Source organism: Phocoena phocoena, chromosome 14 (assembly GCF_963924675.1).
Source record: "Phocoena phocoena chromosome 14, mPhoPho1.1, whole genome shotgun sequence".
In the NCBI taxonomy this organism is placed as follows: Eukaryota; Metazoa; Chordata; class Mammalia; order Artiodactyla; family Phocoenidae; genus Phocoena; species Phocoena phocoena.
In genome coordinates, this window is record NC_089232.1 from 78,818,542 (window position 1) to 78,839,052 (window position 20,511).

Genomic DNA, 20,511 nt, shown 5'->3' on the forward strand with positions numbered 1-20,511 from the left:
GATTTTTCTTTTCTTTTTTTCCCACAGGCGTTTGTTTCTGGGGAGGCAGGGAAGTGGAGAGTCTTGGCCATATCCTGTGATCTGCTTTTATCCAGGATATGTTACAGATAGGTAGACACGTGTGACTCAGAAATATCTTGGTCCTTAGCAGCCTCCACCTGGCTGTCTTAAGAAGGCAGTCTTCTTTATTAGTTTGACTTTTTTTTGCCTACCACAGAAAAAAATTAAATTATTTGGCAATCAGCTTTAACCCATCAGTCAGTCCTCTCTTTGGAGATTCTTTGATAGGAGGGGCTAGTTCTCATTATGTTACAGTTACATTTAAATGGGCCTTTGTAGACCTTAATAAAGTTTTTAATCTCTTCAGCTGGTAAATCAACCAACCTCCCTCCCTCCCTCTCGCTCTCTGTTTTGGTTGTAGTTTAACCTGATAACTTTATATGTCAGTGAATTTCATTAATCTTAAGCAAGATATTTTGTACTTGGGTTATATGTTCCGCTCCCCCCCGATTTTAAGGACTACTCCATAATCCCTCTGCAAAATTTATGGAAATGCAATTTTAAGAAGTAACTTGGGCCAGATTGAATTTCTTCTTATACTTGGAGTGATGCTAGCTGTTGTGGATCTCTCTTTGGAGTAGAGAGCTGAAAGAAGACTATTGAGTTATCTTAGGTTATTTTATAGGAATTAAGGAATGATGCTTAATTTTGTTTTTTTAAAATTTTTATTGGAGTATGGTTGCTTTACAATGTGTTAGTTTCTACTGTACAGCAAAGTGAATCAGCTGTACGTACACAAATATCCCCTCTTTTTTGGATTTCCTTCCCATTTAGGTCACCACAGAGCATTGAGTAGAGTTCTCTGTGCTATACAGTAGGTTCTCATTAGTTATGTTTTATACATAGTATCAATAGTGTATATATGTCAATCTGAATCTCCCAATTCATCCCACTCCCGCCTTCCCCCTTGGTATCCATACATTTGTTCTCTATGTCTGTGTCTCTATTTCTGCTTTGTAAATAAGATCGTCTATACCATTTTTTTCAGATTCCACATATATGCTATTAATTTTGTTTTATAAACAATTAGAAAATTTTAAAAATATATTTGTGACATGATAGAATGTGTACTGGATTAGGAGACAGGAAATCTGTGCTACTTTTTAGCTCTGTAACCTCAAGTCGTCCTTCTTTTTTGACCACATTTTGCCGCACTGCATTGGGCACAGGCAGTAGATGGTGGTTTTAGCAAGCTGCTCAAGTACCAAGGACATCTAGTATAGACTACTAGGTAGCAGTTAACAGAGCAAAATTGTGGCAGGGAGTTTGGTAGCAGGCATTATGGAAATTCATTTTCGGGCACAGCTGGCAGGCTACAGTTAGCAGGATTCAGTGCGGGGAGGTAGGGTTCAAAGACAAGACTTATTTTCCTGAGAGAACACGTTTGAGAAAGACGTCAAAAATTAAACTATTGGTATTGAGATAGAAGGTGAGAATTTGGTTTCAGAACCTGGACTGTTCTGAGCATCAGGATTCAAAGTAGACATGGAATGGATCAGACAGAGGGATGCTGAACGTATTACATTGTGCTTTTGCAGTGAAGTTGCCTAAATCCATCGTAGTGATGGGGAGGGAATTACATTTTTAGATGATCATCATTGTCATCAGCTGTGGATTGAGGGGTGGCAACAGGGGCAGAGACATTCAAGAAATCCAAGATGAACAGAATTTTTAATATTGAACTAGCAAGATTTTTGTAGCAAAGAATATTTAAGAGCAAGTTAGAATGAATTAAAATTGGGAACATTTCTATGATCCCAAGAGAAGAACGGCTTCTAGCTGTGAAGGTAGTAGGTAACAGTTTTTGAGCCCTTACTTCGCCACGCATGGTCTTAAGTACTTTTAATTTGGGAGCATGTAATTTTTTCTTCTTTCTTTCTCTCTTTCTTTCTCTCTTTCTTTCTTTCTTTCCTTCCTTCCTTCCTTTTCCCCTTTCCTTGCTGGTTGTATGCCACAAGCCCATTGGTCATTGGACAGGGAACATATAAGAGTTTCTTGCTCTATTATTTCAGATTCATTTCCTTGGCTTTATGGAGTTTTAAGCCACTAGATGGCAGATTTTTTTCAACAATTACTAGACTGAAGACCCTTCTTAATAAACTAGTTATAACTCTTCTTGTAATCAATTGGTAGGGTCACCTTTAGCTCTCCCAGGGCATCCAGATCACGTCTGCTGTGATGCGTGGGGCACACATTCCGTCCCTCCCTTTCTTCCCTCGGATGGGCCTGACCAGCCTCTTCTCACGGCCTCTTGCTCTGCCCTGGCCTCTGCCTTTACTCCCACTCATGTAATTCACTCCTTGTGTTTTTTGGCTACATCGCTTACAGTTTATTTTTCTTGTCTGATACCTGCATTCCTGCTTTGAAGTTTAGACTCTTAGAGTGTCAGAGCTGGAAAAAAGTTTCGTCCGTCGTTTGGCTCGGCCCCTTCATTTCTCAGCTGGGAGAACTGAAGCCTGGAGAGGTTAAGCCAAAGACGATGAGGGCTCTGGGTCGGATTTATCTTCGTGCCCCTGCACTTCTGGGCACATAGTGTACAGATGGATGTTTCCTGAATGAAACAGCTGTGGTAAATGCTTTGAAGGATACAGACACGGTCTCTGTGTCCGAATGGCTTAACGTTTAGTGATGGAGGCATGATTTACGTAACTGTTACCGTTCTGAAGGTAGCAGGTGATAATGTGCTCGGGAAGCGAGCAGGATAAACCATTCTGTATTGTTAAGGACCCTTCGAACTTTCTGCCCTGCTACCCCTGCCCGCCTTCACAGGCTGGGGGCGCTCACTGCGTTTCTCCCCGTCCTCCCAGCGCACCATTTACAGACTCATCTCCGTGTTCTTGTACGTCGTGTTCTCTTGGCGGAGCAGGCTCTTCACCTGATCCCTTTATCTGGGAAGTTGTTGAAAGGAGAACCCTTTCTCTGATGTTACCCCGTGAAGCCTTCCTTGACTTCTTCCTCCACACACTTAATTGGCCCTTAAGGCTATTTTTGTGCCGAGCTCAAGGGTCCCTGCAGCAGCGGTCTGGGTTGGCTTGTCCTCCCGGGAGTGGACAGTGCTCGCTGTCGTTCTCGTGTGTGAATATGTGTCCACTGCCACCTGAGAAAGGAGGGTGCCCCCGAGCCTCCCCCCATGGTTGGTACTAACACACGGGGAGAGCTAAACACGACTCTACAGACTGATTCTGAGAATTAGAAGTGGTTTGTGAGCAAGCTCTTTGTCTTGCACATTCCTGTTTGCTTAGTGCGTGCTTTGCGTTTATAAATTTTGATGGGGTGAAGGAAACTAATATTACAGTTGCTCTGTTGCAAAGGTATTTGAACCTGATACACCTGGTTCCTAGACCCATGATTTTCCTATTGTCCACAAAATTTTGAGGTTGAAGATTACCGGGAAAGTTTTCTCCTACTCTCGTGTTTTCGTTAACGAGTAGTTTAAACTCCTACACATCGAGGGCTTTAGTCTTCCGAATTTAATATGTACTATAGAAATTCTATATCGCTTTATGTCTTTATAGAATAATGTAAAAATAATCACTTGCTTCAAAATGTGATTCCTGAAGTGAGTACATAAGAGCCAAATACTGTATATTTAAGGAGGTTTTGCTACCACTGCACGTAAATATTTCTGGGTGGAGAAGCTTACCGCAACAGAAAATAACACTAATGATATCAGTTATTTTCTGCAGTATTGTCTGCGGTTTTAATTTTTGCAAAAATCTAGTGATCCTTTCAGTAGTAAATCACAGAATGCTTAAGATGTAACTATTAACATATAAACAGCTTCAAAGTGTCACAAAGCAAATGATATGCTAATTTCATTTTCAGTATTTGACTAGACTTGTGGGTTGACACTAAGCGTTACAGCCAATTAACTGAATTTTTTTCTCTTGGACTTCATTAACTGGAAGAAATTTATGTACATAATTTGGGATACTGTATCTTGATTTTCCTCTTTTTAAGTTAGAAACAGAGAGAATAGTACACTAGGGAATGATTTAATGAACACCTAAGTACCTACTACCCAGTATTAACAAATATTGAGGGCTTCCCTGGTGGTGCAGTGGTTGAGAGTCCGCCTGACGATGTGGGGGACACGGGTTCGTGCCCCAGTCCGGGAAGATCCCACGTGCCGCTGAGTGGCTGGGCCTGTGAGCCATGGCCGCTGAGCCTGCGCGTCCGGAGCCTGTGCTCCGCAATGGGAGAGGCCACAACAGTGAGAGGCCCGCGTACCGAAAAAACAAACAAACAAAAAAACCCCAAAAAACAAATATTGAGATTGTATTTTTTACTTAAGGTGTGTGTGTATGTATGTGTATAGTTATACCCAGATATATAAATAAAAGAGAGACAGTAGTACAGACAAAATTTCCTACTTCCTTTCCTCTGTCTCACTTTCCCTTTCTAGAGGCAGCCTGCTCTCATGGTTTTAGTGTGTGACCTTCCAATATATATTTTTATATTTGTTCTTTTTTATACTATATGTTTCCCTGAACAGTTTAATGAATTTATTTATCCCTTTTAAACATTTAAAATATTTCTAACTTTCCTGCATTATAAATAGTGCTACATGAGGTATTCTTTTACCAAGAGATAAATATACCTGTGCAAGAATTTCTCTAGAGTTGTCTTAGAGCTCAGTTTGGGGTATTTTTTGGGAAGGGGTGCATTTTTTAGATATTGTCATATCATTCTCCAAAATGATTACTACAGTCTTACCAATAGTTCTATGAGAGTTCCTGTGTCTCCAAGCATAGAGGGTGGCTGGCATAAATCTTTGTTGCTTTGATCTGCATTACTGGCTTTTGTATTTCTCTTCTTGTGATTTGCTTATTCTTTGTCTGTTTTTCTTTTGGGCTGGTTGTGGGAGATCTTTATGTATTCTGTCTGCTAAAACATACACTGTTAGTTTTATGTTTTATAAATAAGTTTTCTTGGTGTGTGCCTTGTCTTTGCACTTTATGGAGAGGAATTTTAGATTTTAATATAGTCAAATTTGAAGGAGAACATCTCAGTGACACTAGGGTAGGAAAGTTTTTGACAGGTCAGGATGCACAAAGCACAAGCCATCAAGGGAAAGGTTATCAGTGTGAATGGAGTTGACTCCTTTTAGAACTCTACTCTCCCATGTGAATTTTATATTGTCTAGTTCCATTATATCAGTTTGTTCAGTTCCATAAGAAATTCTGTTGGGATTTTATTTGAAATTTCTTTCAATTTATAGATTAAGAAGAATTGGCATCTTTAAGGTATTGAGAGTTTGTCAAAGAACATGGTATGTCTCTTTATGCATAACTCTATGTCCTTCAGGAACATTTTGAAATTTTCTCCCTGATGTTTTCCTTTACGAGATTCTCACCTTAGTGTTGTCTGCTGCCCTCTTTTTTTTTTTTGTATTTTCGGTATGTGGGCCTCTCACTGTTGTGGCCTCTCCCGTTGCGGAGCACAGGCTCAGGACGCGCAGGCTCAGCAGCCATGGCTCACGGGCCCAGCCGCTCCGCAGCACGTGGGATCTTCCCGGACCGGGGCACGAGCCCGCGTCCCCTGCATCGGCAGGCGGACTCTCTACCACTGCGCCACCAGGGAAGCCCGAATCTCTTTTATTTTTAATCGAGCTTATCTTGTTGTAACCAATTTGATCTATTCACGGCCATGTTTATCAGAATTCATAGGGAGGAAGTGTCTTCTAGTATTAAGACCAGGAGATAAGAAGAAATCTGAAATCTCAGTTAGCTCTCCTTCCACAGTCAGGCAACATAAAGTTTTATACATATATTTTAAAGTCTGAAAATTAAATATGACATCTGTCCTCTCCATGACATAGTAGTGCAAACTAAATAGTAATGCTCAACCCCTTGAGAAAAGAATTATATGGTTGCTATAAAAAATATATATATTTATTTATACATGGTCAATGTTGTACACTGAGTAGAGAAAAATTATTTCAGGATCTGCTTTATCCTGACCTTTTAGAGATTTGTTGAATTCTCAAATAGTGTTTTATTTTTATTATAACAATAGGCTACTGGTTTTTAAAGATATGTTTTATGAGAATCACATGTTTTCCGTTTGAAACAGTACTGTGACTATATTCAGAAATGTAGATATTCAAAATTACCTGTTTTGTTTCTATTTATTCAGAGGAGTTTTTCCTAACAAAGTGACTTTTGAAAAAAAAGTTCCTTACGGAAAATTTGAAGCATGTTCACAGAATATACTGACTCCCTTGTGCCTGCCATTCAGTTTAACAGTCGACTCGCGGCCAGCCTCATCTCATCTATGGCCTCAGCCGGGCCTCCACCCTCCTGTGCCTAGAATATCATGAAGTAAATTCTGGACAGCGTAGTATTTCATCTGAATATTTCAGTGTGTATTTCTAAGACATAAGGACTCTCTAAAAACATGAACATGAAACCATGGTCATATGCAAAGATAATTAACAATAATTTGTCCATATCTTCAAATATCCAGACTGTGTTCTCTTTTAATTCATTGATCTGCTCTCCATTCTCTCCTCCTCTCTCACCCTTACAGAGAGAGAGAGAGAGAGAGAGAGAGAGAGAGAGAGAGAGAGAGAGTGTGTGTGTGTGTGTGTGTGTGTGTGTGTGTGTGTGTGTGTGTTTGGAAGAAGCCAGGTCATTGTAGTTTTCTACTGTGTAGACTTCTTAGATTTCCCATTATTTATTTATTTATTTTTAACATCTTCATTGGAGTATAATTGCTTTACAACGTTGTGTTAGTTTCTGCCGTATAATAAAGTGAATCAGCCATATGCATACGTATATCTCCATATCCCCTCCCTCTTGCGTCTCCCTCCCACCCTCCTTATCCCACCCCTCTAGGTTGTCACAGAGCCCTGAGCTGATCTCCCTGTGCTATGCAGCTGCTTCCCACTAGCTATCTATTTTACATTTAGATTTCCTATTGTTTAGATTGCATCTTTGAAGTGTTGTTTGAAGTATTTTTCTTTTTTCAACTGTATTTTTTTCAAATTGGTAGTTAGAGCCAGAGGAATGATATGATTTTATCTGCATTAGGTCTACTTATTTTTTTTGAAATTGTTTTGGTGTAAAAATCATTTGAGCAGAATGGTTGCTATAGGCAAGTAATACTCGTATTCCTACCTTGACTTTGGACCAAAATCTCTTTTGCCCTGGTGAACAGCGTTAATTACGTGTTAGCTCTGAGGACTGGCGCAGGGTAGAAATAGCCCAGCGGGTTGCTTCAAGCATCTTCTCAGAGTTTGTTGCTTATGATTTGCTGTGATGGAAACTTGTTAGACTATATATATAAAAGCAGTAGGAAAAAGGCTTTGATTAAAGGCTCAAGTTGTGTTTGCGAATAAAGCACATTTACATTACTTTATGAATTTTGAGACTGAGTTGGGCTAAGCTCTATGGCTAAACCTAGAAGGGTTTTATGCAGTTTTGAAAGTTTTACATCTGAGAGTATATGTAGAGATGAGATTTTAAAAAATTATTATTGTTGGTTTTTTTATTGTTGTTAGCTTAGTTCAGAATAGGAACTAACATGGTGTTGTAGGTCACCTGTGCTTCAAAAACAGACTGACAGAAAAAGAGATCATTATGCTGTATACCTTAAGCTTATACAGTGCTGTATGTCAGTTATATCTCCTTAAGAGTGAAGAAAAAGAAGAAAGTTAGGAAGGTGGTCAAATGAGAAGAGGGCACTTGGTGGAATGAGAGACTGACAGGTTGTCTGAATTCCAGGGCTGGGAAATAAACAAGATGTGTGTTAGTTTTCTGTGGCTGCTCTAACAGATTACCACAAATTTAGGGGCTTAAAATAAATTTATGTTACATTTCTGGAGGTGAGAAGTCCGAAATGGGTCTCACTGAACTAAGATCAGGGTGTCAGCAGGGCTGTGTCCTCGCTGGAGGCTCAGGGGGACAATCTGTCTTCTTACCTCTGCCAGCTTCTAGAGCAGCCCAGCTTCCTTGGCCCCTTGTATCCTCAAAACCAGCAGAGACTGGGTGACTCTTTTTCTCACATCACATCACTGTGACACTGACTCTCCTGCTTCCCTCTTGTGCTTTTAAGGACTTTTGTGGTTATTTGGGTCACCTGGAAAATCCAGGATACTCTCCCTGTTTTAAGGTCATTTGCTTAGCAACCTTAAATCCACGTGATGCCACAGGTTCTAGAGATTAAGACATGGGCATCTTTGGGGGCCATTATTCTGCTTGCCCCACAAGGTAAGCAGAATTAACAGAGGACAGGTGTTGCTTCTGCACTAACATGTAGCGCTCTGTCTGACTGCCCTTGAGCACACCCTTCTACTGATGGGCTCAGCTGGCTGTATTGAGTAACTCATGGTGTTACCTCATGAGGTACTTAGGATTATAGAAAGTTTAAGAGTCATCATTGGTTAACATAACCATAAAACCAAGTCAGTCTTTTGATATGCCAACTCTGAGGAGTCTTAGGAAGTGTCATTTCCTTCCCCCTTTTGATTTCTATGCAGAAACTAAAATTTTTAAAGTTCTGATTTATCTATGAGCATGGTCTAGAAAAAGATAAGCACTAATTCGTTGTGTGAGGAAGTGCATCCTTTTTTTTTTGACACAGCGGGGGCCTGGTGATGATAGATATCAGGTACGTTCTGATGTAAAGGGAGCCTGGTGTTGTTTTCTGTCATTTGGGATAGTGGTAGATTGTGTAGGGGGAGCATTGTGTGGACATGACCAGAGAAACCTGTTCTTTTTCTTAAGCAGCAAGGAGTTTCCTGCCTGTAGGGAGGGCCTTTTTAAAAAATTGAGACATTAAGAAGGATTTGGCTTCTCTCTTCTGTTACTCCATTGCCTTATTTTTATTGGGGACAAGTGTTTTCCTTTAATGTATCAGAAGTTTTACTTTCAAACATTTTTCTTTTTTCTATAGGTGATTATGACGTCTTATACGTTCCCTGCCAGATTTACTAAACATGACTTAACTTTAAAAATCATAACTGTTGGGTTCCATTATTAATCAGCTTAGTTTGTGTAGTGGTCACATAGTCTTTTAACCTTTAGTACTTGTAAGACTGCTTGTCCTGTTGGTAACTGGCCTCTAATTGCAATGAAGTATAACAAACAGAAAAGTGAACGAGTCATAATGTACAGTCTTATTTCAGTATAGTTATTAGTGACCCATCCACAGCAATCCCAGCTGTCATTTCTTTCTAGCATCTGTAATTGTGCCCTCATTGCTTCCGATGCACTGCTGTAACTAGTACATATGTGTCTATGTGAGGTGATGTATCTGTTTATTAAAGTTTATTGGTGTTGATATAGTTCCTTAGATATTCAGTGGCCAACCTGGAAACATTTTTTTTCTCATTTCTGAGTTCTCATCTGATTTTCAGATGTTTGAATGTGTAAATGAAGGTGAAATTCTAGTTGAAAACCCATCTGGTTTTCTATTGGTTGTTCCCTCTAAAATATTTACCTTCTAGGATTAGTATATACTAATTTTATTTGTTTTCCTTGTGAAGGTTTCTGCTCTGTTTGTTTTGATGTTGTCTTGTTCCTATTTGTAATTTATCAATTCTTTTTATCTTTCTCATTTTTAGACTTTTACTGGTCGGTGGATGTGAAACTGCTGAAGTGGGCATACCAAAAGCTGCTAGCTGTGGACTCTCTGCCTGGAGAGTTCTTTCAGGATCACCTTATTATAAGCCAGTTACTCATGGTGGAGACAGGGTCACTGCAGTAAGTCTTCGTTGTGGTATTTCACTTTGCTAATAGGTCTTAGATAAGCCCTTTGTAAGATACAGAGAAGGAAACAATTTGCCTTAAATGAAGAAAGTAACCTAATGCAAGTGAAATTTTAGGACTTCTTTCAAATATCAAATTTACCTAAAGAATGTTTTATTTAACTTGAGTCTCATTTTTAGTAACAATATTTGCAGATATCAGAAAAACAGCCTAACAGTAATCCCATTACTTGCGTTTGCTTATTTAGACATTAACATTTATTAAGTCCCTTTTGATGTGCCGGCAGCTGTTCTGAGCGCTGTTACGTGTAGTAGCTCATTTAATTCTCAGTAACCCTTTGAGGTAGGTATTGTTAGTAGCTCCAGTCTGTTGATGAGGAAAGTGAAATTTAGCTGGGCCACCCCACTAGCAAGTGGCAGAATGAGGGTACAAACGCTGGCATGAGTTCCCCTGTTCAAGTTCTTAGCTGCCTTCGTACTTCCATTTTGTTCCATATTGATCAGTGCTATTCGTCCAACCATTCATTTATTCTTTCTTTAATTGAATTTCTGTTTTCTGTCAGTCACTCCTTTATGCTGTAATAGTCAGTATAGGCTAGGCTCTGTTGTGATAATAAAAAGAGCCACATAAACAAACAAATAAAACTCCTGACATTTCTGGGGGTTACCCCATGAAAGTGTGTTCCTTATTTGTGGCAAAGCCTGCTGTTGATATCATGACTACCCTGAACAACTTGTTCCAAGTGATGACTAAAGGATATGTGGGGGCTGGTGACCTCTTGAGGGCCCGCTGTCTCAGTTCATGGCCTTAGGAGGGGGGAGGAGAGGACTAAAAGGTGGGACTTTTTAACCGTCTTACACCAGAACTGGCATCACCTCTGCTCGCAGTTCATTTACTGGAACTCATCATGTGGCCCCTCCTACCTTGGGGCCTGGGAAGTAGTTTTCTGTGTGTCCAGACAGGCAAGAAAAGCTAGATATTAGTGAATATTCATTGTTTCTACCATGTTGGCCACTCTGTGATAATATGTATCTTGACTTTTTTGTATAAACTGTAAGATCATAATTACGTACCCTGTGCTTACCCTGATACTTGGTGGGCACTCAGATACGGTATTTTTCTAATGAGGGAAGAAACCAAGAAATTAAGGTGAAACATGGTGTAAGTGAATGTGCCATGCTAGTTATTCCTATGAATGTATTTGTTCCATTATTTCTGCCTCAAAATATATTGATTTCAAAATAATCCTGTAAAACAATGGTTAAACGTTTTCATGTTGAAGAAGAACTAGTGAAGAAGTACTTTTGAAAAGAAATCTTTAGCAATCATAGTAAGCTTCCGTTAATTATTTTCTTTAGTTTTTAGCATACGCTGAAATATGTGATTGTGAATTTAACCCAACAAAGTAGTAGGGTTTTTTTTTTTTTTTTTAAATTAGGTCAACGTATTGGTTCAATATGGCACCAGACCTCAAAACAGTTTATATTCGTACATCAGTTTATACAGTACTGTGTCGTGTGCTTTTTCTTCCATTCACGGTCCCTTTACTCACTCTAGCACCCATTTATTCTCTCTGCAGGATCCAGTAAGGAGTCCAGTTTGAGTGTTATTAGCCCCATTTCACAGATGAGGAGCCTAAGGCCCTGGGAGATCTTAACAACTAGAAATAGGGCAGCAGGGGTGGAACCAGATTTTGTAGCTCTTGTTTAGCACTTTCCTCACTCCCCATGTGAAATTACATACATCTCATTGGCATTGTCAAATTTATGCTGTGATGATTATCCCATAATTTATTTTTTAAAAAAGAGTGAGTTAGCAGTTGGACATGTTATTTCATATTTGTTATAATTTAGTCATGTTCCTGTCTCCGATTTCATACCCAGCTTGTCGTTTTATATGTGAGATGTATCAGGGCAGATCCTGAAAAGGGTTTGAACAATTTTATCTCTTGACTCTGTCTGAATGTGATGTCTGCAGCTTATTTTTTTAGTTTTTAATTTTATTTTTGGCTGTGCCACGTGGCTTGCGGGATCTTAGTTCCCCAACCAGTGATTTAACCCGCGCCCTCAGCAGTGAAAGTGCCGAGTACTAACCACTGGACCGCCAGGGAAGTCCCCGTAGCTTATTTTTAAATGGTTCAGTCAAAAAACATTTTTTAAAAAAGTATACATACACATACAGTTAAAGCAAATGTGGCTAAATGTTAATAATTGGTGAACTCAGGTAAAAGGTATACTGGTATTTCATTGTGTAATCATTTCAACTTTTCAGTAGCTAGGAAATTTGTCAAAATAAAAGGTTGAGGGGAAAAAAAGGAAGAATTGGTAAGTATGGAGGATATAAGGCGAGAGAAAGTAGGCAAACTGTGAAGGGCCATTTCAATATGGTGTAATCAAGTATATTTGTGACAGAGTCTGGGACAGGGGAAGGCATGGAGGACTGTCACATACTATGAAACCTTTTTTCACCGTGGCTTCTTTAAATTCTCCATGCTTTCACTTTGCTCCTTACTGAAGTATTGGAATCTGCTCTGCTATGTATGGTCCTTCCCTCTCTGGCCTGAAGCTTCAATATCGGAGTCTCTTAAAGGAAAATTGCTTGTGCAGTGACAAAATAAGTGGGGGGAAATACTGAATTGCAAATTGAGTGCCCCGCCGTACGATAAACTTCTTGAAATGCTGCAAGTGTACTTTAATTGTGTTAGTGCCCTTTTTTTTTTTTTTTGCGGTACACGGACCTCTCACTGTTGTGGCCTCTCCCGCTGCGGAGCACAGGCTCCGGACGCGCAGGCTCAGCGGCCATGGCTCACGGGCCCAGCTGCTCTGCGGCATGTGGGATCTTCCCGGCCCAGGGCACGAACCCGTGTCCCCTGCATCGGCAGGCGGGCTCTCAACCACTGCACCACCAGGGAAGCCCTGTTAGTGCCTTTTTAATGTGTCTTGCAGCTAAACGCACAATCATTCTGTGTAGCCTTCCCCTACCTCAAAGTAATTTGAAACTATAAGATTAGTTCCTCTTGTCAGGTGACAGATATTGTCTGCATGGAACCTCTTATTGTTTGTTTAAGGCTGCTATTGTTTTGGGGTGGGTATCCACCGAAAAATGCTGCTGACACATATATTCTCATCTCTCACAAGGCTGCTGGGTTGTAAAAGAGGCTATGCAAAATTCCATATATACCTTGAGTAAAGTTTCCAAATTAATGTCCGTGCCATCTATAGGAGATAGTTTTATTTATTCATTTGTTCAACATCAAATCACCGATGCAGGTATCAGAACATACAGGTAGCAGCCCTCAAGGGGTTTACTGTACTGGAGGTACAGCTGTGCCCACAAATAAGGGCAAGAAGCTATAGCAAATACCAGGGGAGAGTTCAGTCACTGCGGGGAAGGAAGGAGCCCGGCTCAGGAGTCAGAAGGTTGGGATTGGAATTCTAGCTCAGCACTTACCACTGGTGTCTTAAGGCTCTTGCCAGGATCAAATGAGGTAAGATATATGAAGGCCGTTGATAAACAATAAAATGTTCTACGGTGTTAATTATTATCTATTTGTATTATTAAGGTGGAAATTTTGGAAAAAATGTATAAAAAATGAACAAAACTGACTTTTTTGTTATTGATGCTGCTTCCTTTTCAGTATAGAATGTTGTTCTGGAAAGAACACAGGGTTTTTGAAATCCTGTTTCCCTGAGAAAACAGAAGGAATCAGAATATTTTCATAAGATCCTACCACCTGCCTACATATGCACCTAATTTCCGTACCTTTTCTCTTGTTATTACAGATGAGCTGTACTTGCACTAGCTAAGGCCAGCTCCTCCGTTTGTCCACTGGATCTCACACTTGCTAATTGAAGGATGTTTATCCACATCATGAATCTTGCTGCCCATTAGGTTTATCAGCAAACAACATGCATTTATTTTTGCCATTGTAAAAACTCTTTAGTTTTAGGGGACTTAGAACCTACTAAATCCTGCTACCAGCCCATTTGTTCCTTTCCTTCAGCATGTTCAAGAGTCATCTATACTTGATCCATTTCCAACTTTTCTTTTCTCTCTTGAATTCACTTGAATGGGGCTTTACCTCCATGATTTCACTGAAACTGTCTTACTGATGTTATCAGTGCCCTCCAGTATTTTACCAGTTTATCAGGTTATTGGTATTCTTTAATTCCTATTAATTGCCTATACAACAATCAGTTAGTTGGTTTTATTTTCCCCTTCTCCTTTTTCCTCCCTTTTCTAGTTGCATTATTTCTATTTTGTCAAAACACAATATTTATACGATAGTTTCAACCCTCATCATCATGTTTCTTTAGTCATAGATGTTCATTTATGTATTTTAAAATGTTCCCTGTCCCTTTGTTTGAAGTTTTCCCAGTCACCTCTTGGTTGGATGAAATTATCCTCTAATAGGTATTTTGAGAAGGGCTCACAGATGAAGAGTTCCTTAAGTTCTTGTGTGTCAGAATTGTTTTTCATAGCCTGGACATTTGAAGGAAAACTTATCTGGTTATAAAATCTTTGGTTTACCTGTTCTTTCATTGAACTTTAAAAAAACACAGCACTATTGTTGCTTTGCTTTTATGTGGAATTTGAAAAGTTGATGCAAGTCAAATTATCTTCTCTTTGTATGTTACTTGGCCATTTTGTTTGGAGGCCTTGAGGATTTCCTTTATCTTTGAAATCTAGTATCCTTCTTGGAATATTTCTTGGAGTTGATTTTTCTGGGTTAATTTTCCCAGGTACCTGTTCACTCTTTCAATATATAGATTCAGGTCTTTTTTCATTTCTGGAAAGTTTTCTTAGACTGCAATTTTTGGCAGTGGTTTTAGATTGACCTTAGTCCCCTTTGCTAGCTTGTCGCATCTGTCCTCCTGGACCCTGCAGTGTGTTTTCAGTCTGCTTTTGCTCACCACAAGCCTGTGTCGGCCTGGGTCAGGGTGGGTGGGAGCGTGGGGATGGCAAGAGCAGTGGAGATGACACACTGGAGTTTGGTGGTTTTTCTCTTTCTACTTACAATGATTTTGAAGATCCTTGATCTTCAAGTTAAGTGAGGGTGTGGTTTTCATGCAGATTTATTTTTCTCTTCTTGTATTTTCTTGTTTTTGGAGGAAATGTGGAGCTAGGCCGTCAGTACTATCTTCAGCTGCTCAGCAGTTCTGGTAGGAACATTTTTAACCTCAGCTTAAGAATACCGCCCCCCCCTTTGCCTTTTTCTTTTAAATTAAGGTAAAGTTCATATAACATAAAATGGACCATTCAATATTTTAAAGTGTACAGTTCAGTGGCATTTAGTACACTCACAGCGTTGTGCAACTGTCACCACTATCTAGGTCCAAGACATTTTCGTCACCCCAGATGGAAACACCAGACCCATTAAACAGTCACTCCCTTTTGTTTCCCTCACCTCAGCTCCTGGCAGTCACTGGTCTGCTTTCTGTTTCTATGGATGTACCTGTTTTGAAAATTTCAGATGAATGGAATCATACAGTATGAGACTTTTGTATCTGGCTTCTCTCTTTTAGCGACATATTTTTGAGGTTCATCCAAATTTTAGTGTGCACCAGTACTTCATTCCTTTTTATGACTGAATAATATTCCGTTGTATGGATATACTGCCTTTTTAAAAAAGTTATTATTTTTATTTTATTTTATTTTTTTTTGCGGTACGCGGGCCTCTCACTGCTGTGGCCTCTCCTGTTGCGGAGCACAGGCTCCTGATGCGCAGGCTCAGTGGCCACAGCTCACGGGCCCAGCTGCTCCGCGGCACGTGGGATCTTCCCGGACCGGGGCACGAACCCGTGTCCCCGGCATCGGCAGGCGGACTCTCAACCACTGCGCCACCAGGGAAACCCTGCCTTTTGTTTATCCATTCTTTAGTTAGTGGACATTTAAGTTGTTTCTATTTTTTGGCTATTATGAATAATGTTGCTGTGAACATTTGTGTGTACAGGTATTTGTTTGAACACCTGTTTTCAGTTCTTTTGGGTATATACTTAGTATGGAATTTCTGGATCATATGGTAATTCCGTTTAACTTTTGAACGACCACCAGACTGTTTTCCACAGTGGCTGTACCATTTTATGTTCCTGCCAGCAATGGACCAGTGTTCCAAATTCTCTACAACTTCAACAATGCTTATTTTCCATTTCTAAAAAATTATACACATCTCTCCCTCTTGCTTTAAGTATATTTCTTAAATCTAGAGACAAAACTAGTCTTGTTTTATTATTTCAAATACTTGTTTCTCAGTGATTTTTTTCTGGTGTTTTTCAAGTATGGGATCAATTTCTTCATGAATGAAATTTCTGTTGGGAGTATTGACCTTTTCCATAGTGATGCTAGGATAAAATGGTAACCTGGGCCAGACTCATTTGAGAAGAGCCACTCATTAGATTCTAATTTGCATAGATTGTACTAGACTTGTTACGTATGTATTTAAAAATACATTTGATTATGGGTACATTTTGTAAGATTTGTCACTTGTTGGATTTTTTTCCCAAACGAAAACAAAATCTCACCAAGATTTCTGATACTTATTCATGATTTTCTTAACCATTTCTTAAAATACTAGATATGCTGTAGTTTTCATTTCATGATGAAAGGCCTTTAAACAATGAGGAAGCCTTCCATTGATCTTTTTTTTTATGATGTGTGTCTATTTTGTAGGTACCAAAGACCCTGGGATTATTAAGGATGTTAAGTGGCAAGTTTTACAGTCGCCAGGGGCAAGAACAGGTAATACAAATTGGCATCTTCGCGAGGGTCCCCTTAAGGACAGAGTTGAATGAATCTTGAATATTACAGATTTTCATCTGAATTTGCTCTTAATTATACATTACAGGGGTGTATGCACTAATAAGACTTCATGGAGCTGTTCACTGAAGATTTGTGCATTTTACTATATATATCATTCTTATCTCAGTAAAGAAAATTAAAAAAAAAAAAAAAAAGAATGAATCTAGTCCTCTTGGATCTGGGGATATAGCCCAAAGAAGTCTCCTGGAATCATTATATATCTTTGAAGTTTCTTATTCTATCTTGTGAATTTTTGTATCCTTGTCCATAACATATCCCTTATGTTTGTTGGTTTTAAAATAAAAAAAGATTCCTTCCTAAATCTGAGATTATTGGTGTTTCAAGAGATTGAGCCACATTGATCCTGGGCTTAACTGTTTTGTTCTTCAATAGGAGAAACATGGATCCATCTCAGAGATGCTGGGCAGTTTCATCCTAGATATACCCGTATGCTTTGGCACTGTCTCTGAGGGAGATGGTTATAGTCATCCCCTCTACATGGCTCTCACAAGAGTCTTGACATACATGGGGCTTCAGATCATACTCCTTCCAGTTTTGGGGCGAATCAAACAAATTAATTTTCATTTCTTCAATTTCTTAACTAAGGGAAATTGTAAGAAATATGGAAATTTTAAGAAATACAACATGTATTCTCTTGCTGCATTTGTATTTAATATATTTAAAATTTTGAGTCCTAGTTATTTCTGTGCCCTTGACTTCGACTAATTCATATCTTCTGGGTTGGTTTGGCTTTTCTGTCTTTATGTCTGGAAAGTCACTTTCATTTTTAATCCCTTGTATGTTTACAGTTTTCCAGTTAGCATTCTCTTTAGTCATTTCAAGCAGTTTGTCTTCATTTTGCAGGTGAAGAACCATAAGCAAGACTAAATGCCTTGGCCTCTGCCATGTACTTTGTTCTTTCTAATTTACTGTGTTGCCTCTGTTGGTCTTTCTGTTACCATAATAGTGCATGAGAGCTTTACTTTGTTTTCCTCCCTGGATCCTTTCCCATTCTCTTTAATTCCATCTAAATAATAACTGTATCTTTAACAAATTTTAAAGGGTTCATTTTTTAATTCTTTTGATGATAAGTAATTATGTGGAGTGTCAGCATTTATTTATTCTTTTAGTCAGTCAGCAAGCACGCACTTTGAGCCAGCCATGGTGTTAGAGATGAGAATAAATAGATGAATAAAATGCAGTGTGCTTCCTCAAGGAGCCCTCAGTGTAGTGCGGGAGTCAGATGTAGAAGCAGCTGTAGAACAGGACAATATGACACGTTTCATAACCTGTCCTGTAATGTAATATGAAGCGCCGTTGAGGTGCAGAGAGGGACCATTGAACTCTGGAGGTGATACTTGATTTGGAAGTAAGAGATCCTCAGGCGGATAGGGGAAGGCTGGTTGTTTCCAGGCCGGAAGCAGCATGTGCAAAGTCCCGGAAGTGTCGGAGAACACTGCAGAACGCTCCACTCTGCCGTGGGGTAGGGTCCATGGTCTCTTACTGTTTGTGTTCCGTAGTTATTTTATTGGGACCAACATAATTGTATTGTGTTTAGAACAAGAATTATTTGGGGATTGATATATTGGTACATGACTTTGTACCATATCCTTTACATATTAGATGCTGTGTTTATTAGTTGATTTGGTATATTAATAGGCAAATGTAACTGTTCAGTCACTATAAAATGTCCATCTTCTTTTTACTCTTTCTTACCTCCTGGGAACTCCAGATTCATGTTACCTTGTCTCCTGCTATTGGTTATTCTTTTGTGTGGAACTCAGCTCTTTCTTGTTTTCATCGGTATCCCCTATGATTGAACAGAAGGAGGGAGAAGGTAGCAACTAATTTCCTTACGTTTTGATCTTTCTTTGTGGCACCTGGTACTGGAATCCTTAACTGTTTGGACTTTTTAAAAAGACTTTATGAAAGTAGTACTGTAAAATCAGGGCCTTTCAGTAAATATCTGAATGTTATATGAGTATCCTGTTTGTATTCAGTGGTTCCTAGCCCAGAAATAATTACGGGGCATAGAGTTTTAGCACCATCATTTTAGACCTGACAGGTCTCATAGAGATTATGTAATAATTCCTTATTATTGTGAATACTTTCTAGCTTATAAGTCCTTTTGCATGATCTCAGAGGAAGCTTGCATTAATGGCATTATGATGCCTATTTTATTGATGAAGAAATTAAAGCCTCAAGAGAAATGGCTTTCCCAAACTCACCTACCTAGATAGTGTCAGAGATGGGTTTGGTCTTGAGTTGGCTCTTGATCTAGTGCTTTTTTTTCACTACCTCTTGTTGGCTTTTGTCTAAACCCTTACTTGGACAATTGAAGAAGCAGAAGCCAAGATATGTTGTACTTAAAAGTAGCCCAAGTTAAAAATCACCTCTTATCTCAGAAAGAATGATCTGTTTTACTACTCAAGTTTGGTGGCAATTCTATTTCTCTTTTAAAATGTGTTATCTCTTAACTACTGCTATTTTTTTAAAGAGGAAGTGCTTTCCTATATAGTAACCACATGGTTAATATTTAGTTCATTTTGTTCTGTTCACTTGTCAGACTATAAAGCAGCAACACTGATTGGATAGTATTAGAGGGAATGTATATAAAATAGCTAAGGCAGTGAGTGCTACCTTGCAGGCACATGATAAATGATAGTGGTGGCTGCCGTTCTGATCTGTTAATTTCTTTATATCCATAATCATAGAGCCAATAATTAGTAGTCTGTGGGTCCTTTTTAATTGTGGTTTAGTATACCCCAGATTTACATGATTCAAAATAATCAACTGCTGGTTGTCTGGCATATATTATCTTTTGAAGAGTATATGAATAATCAAAATTATTTGTTTTCTTTTGAGCTTTTGTCACCAGAAAGTTTAAATTTATTTATTTTTAAAATTTTATTGAAGTATAGTTGATTTACAGTCTTGTGTTAATTTCTGCTGTAGAGCAAAGTGACTCAGTTATATGGTTTTTTTTTCTTTTTCATATTCTTTTCCATTATGGTTTATCACAGGATATTGAATATAGTTATACGGTAGGACCTTGTTGTTTATCCATCCTACGTGTAATAGTTTGCTTCTGCTAATCCCGAACTCCCCATCCTTCCTTCCTCCAGAAAGTTTAAATTTAAATCTTTTCCTTTATGCTTTGGGCTTTGAGGTCTTACGAAGTTCTTTCACATGCTGATGTTGTAAAGATGTTTTATGTTTTCTTTTAAAAGTTTCATGGTTTTGCTTTTCACCTGTAAGTTTTCAATCCATCTTGAATTTCTTTTTATTGGATATAGTAGGAATCTAATTTATAATATGCTCTGTGTGGCTAGTACCATTAATTCAGTGCTGTATTCTTTCCCAACTAATTTATATAATGCCATAATTTATATACTGCCACCATAATTTATATAATGTCTGTCAGGACAGACATTTACAGAGGGTACATTGTAGCTCTGTTTCTCTGCTCTCTTTTCTGTTTCATTGGTGTACATATCTATTCTCCTGACAATATCTCACAGTTTTAATAAAGTTTTATAATTAAAAAATAATTTTTTTGAAAAGGGTATTAGCTTGGAAACTTTTTTTTCTCCAAAGGCTTTTTTATTTCCTTCATACTTTTGCAGTGTTCCCCCCCTCAGGTTGTTAACCGGGCTTTTGAGGATGACTTTCTTTTGATTTGAAAACAGATTTCTGTTTATTCTTTGGGGTCAGACTTCTAAACTTCAGTGGGTTAGAGCACCTACCGAATTCCTTGAGGGCAGAGGTTTATGTTTGTTTTTTTCACTGCAGGTTCCCCAGAGTATAAAACAGTGCCTGGCATGTACTATGTATTATTGAATGTGTAATATTCAGAAAATAATTGTCGAGTGTTGGAAGAGCAGTACTTACAAATTCACCTTTGATTGAGCTGAGTTTTTTTTTCCTTTAAGCATATGTA

At 38.7% G+C, this 20,511-nt stretch overlaps 1 protein-coding gene across 1 annotated transcript in view; it reads left to right on the plus strand.

Moving 5' to 3' along the window:
* Positions 1-20,511, plus strand: part of NBAS (NBAS subunit of NRZ tethering complex) — a 363,692-nt gene that overhangs the window by 45,756 nt on the left and 297,425 nt on the right. The window contains exons 10-11 of the mRNA XM_065891748.1: positions 9,629-9,767; positions 16,443-16,511. Coding sequence (XP_065747820.1) covers positions 9,629-9,767; positions 16,443-16,511 — 208 coding nt within the window. The remainder of the gene's footprint in view (positions 1-9,628; positions 9,768-16,442; positions 16,512-20,511) is intronic.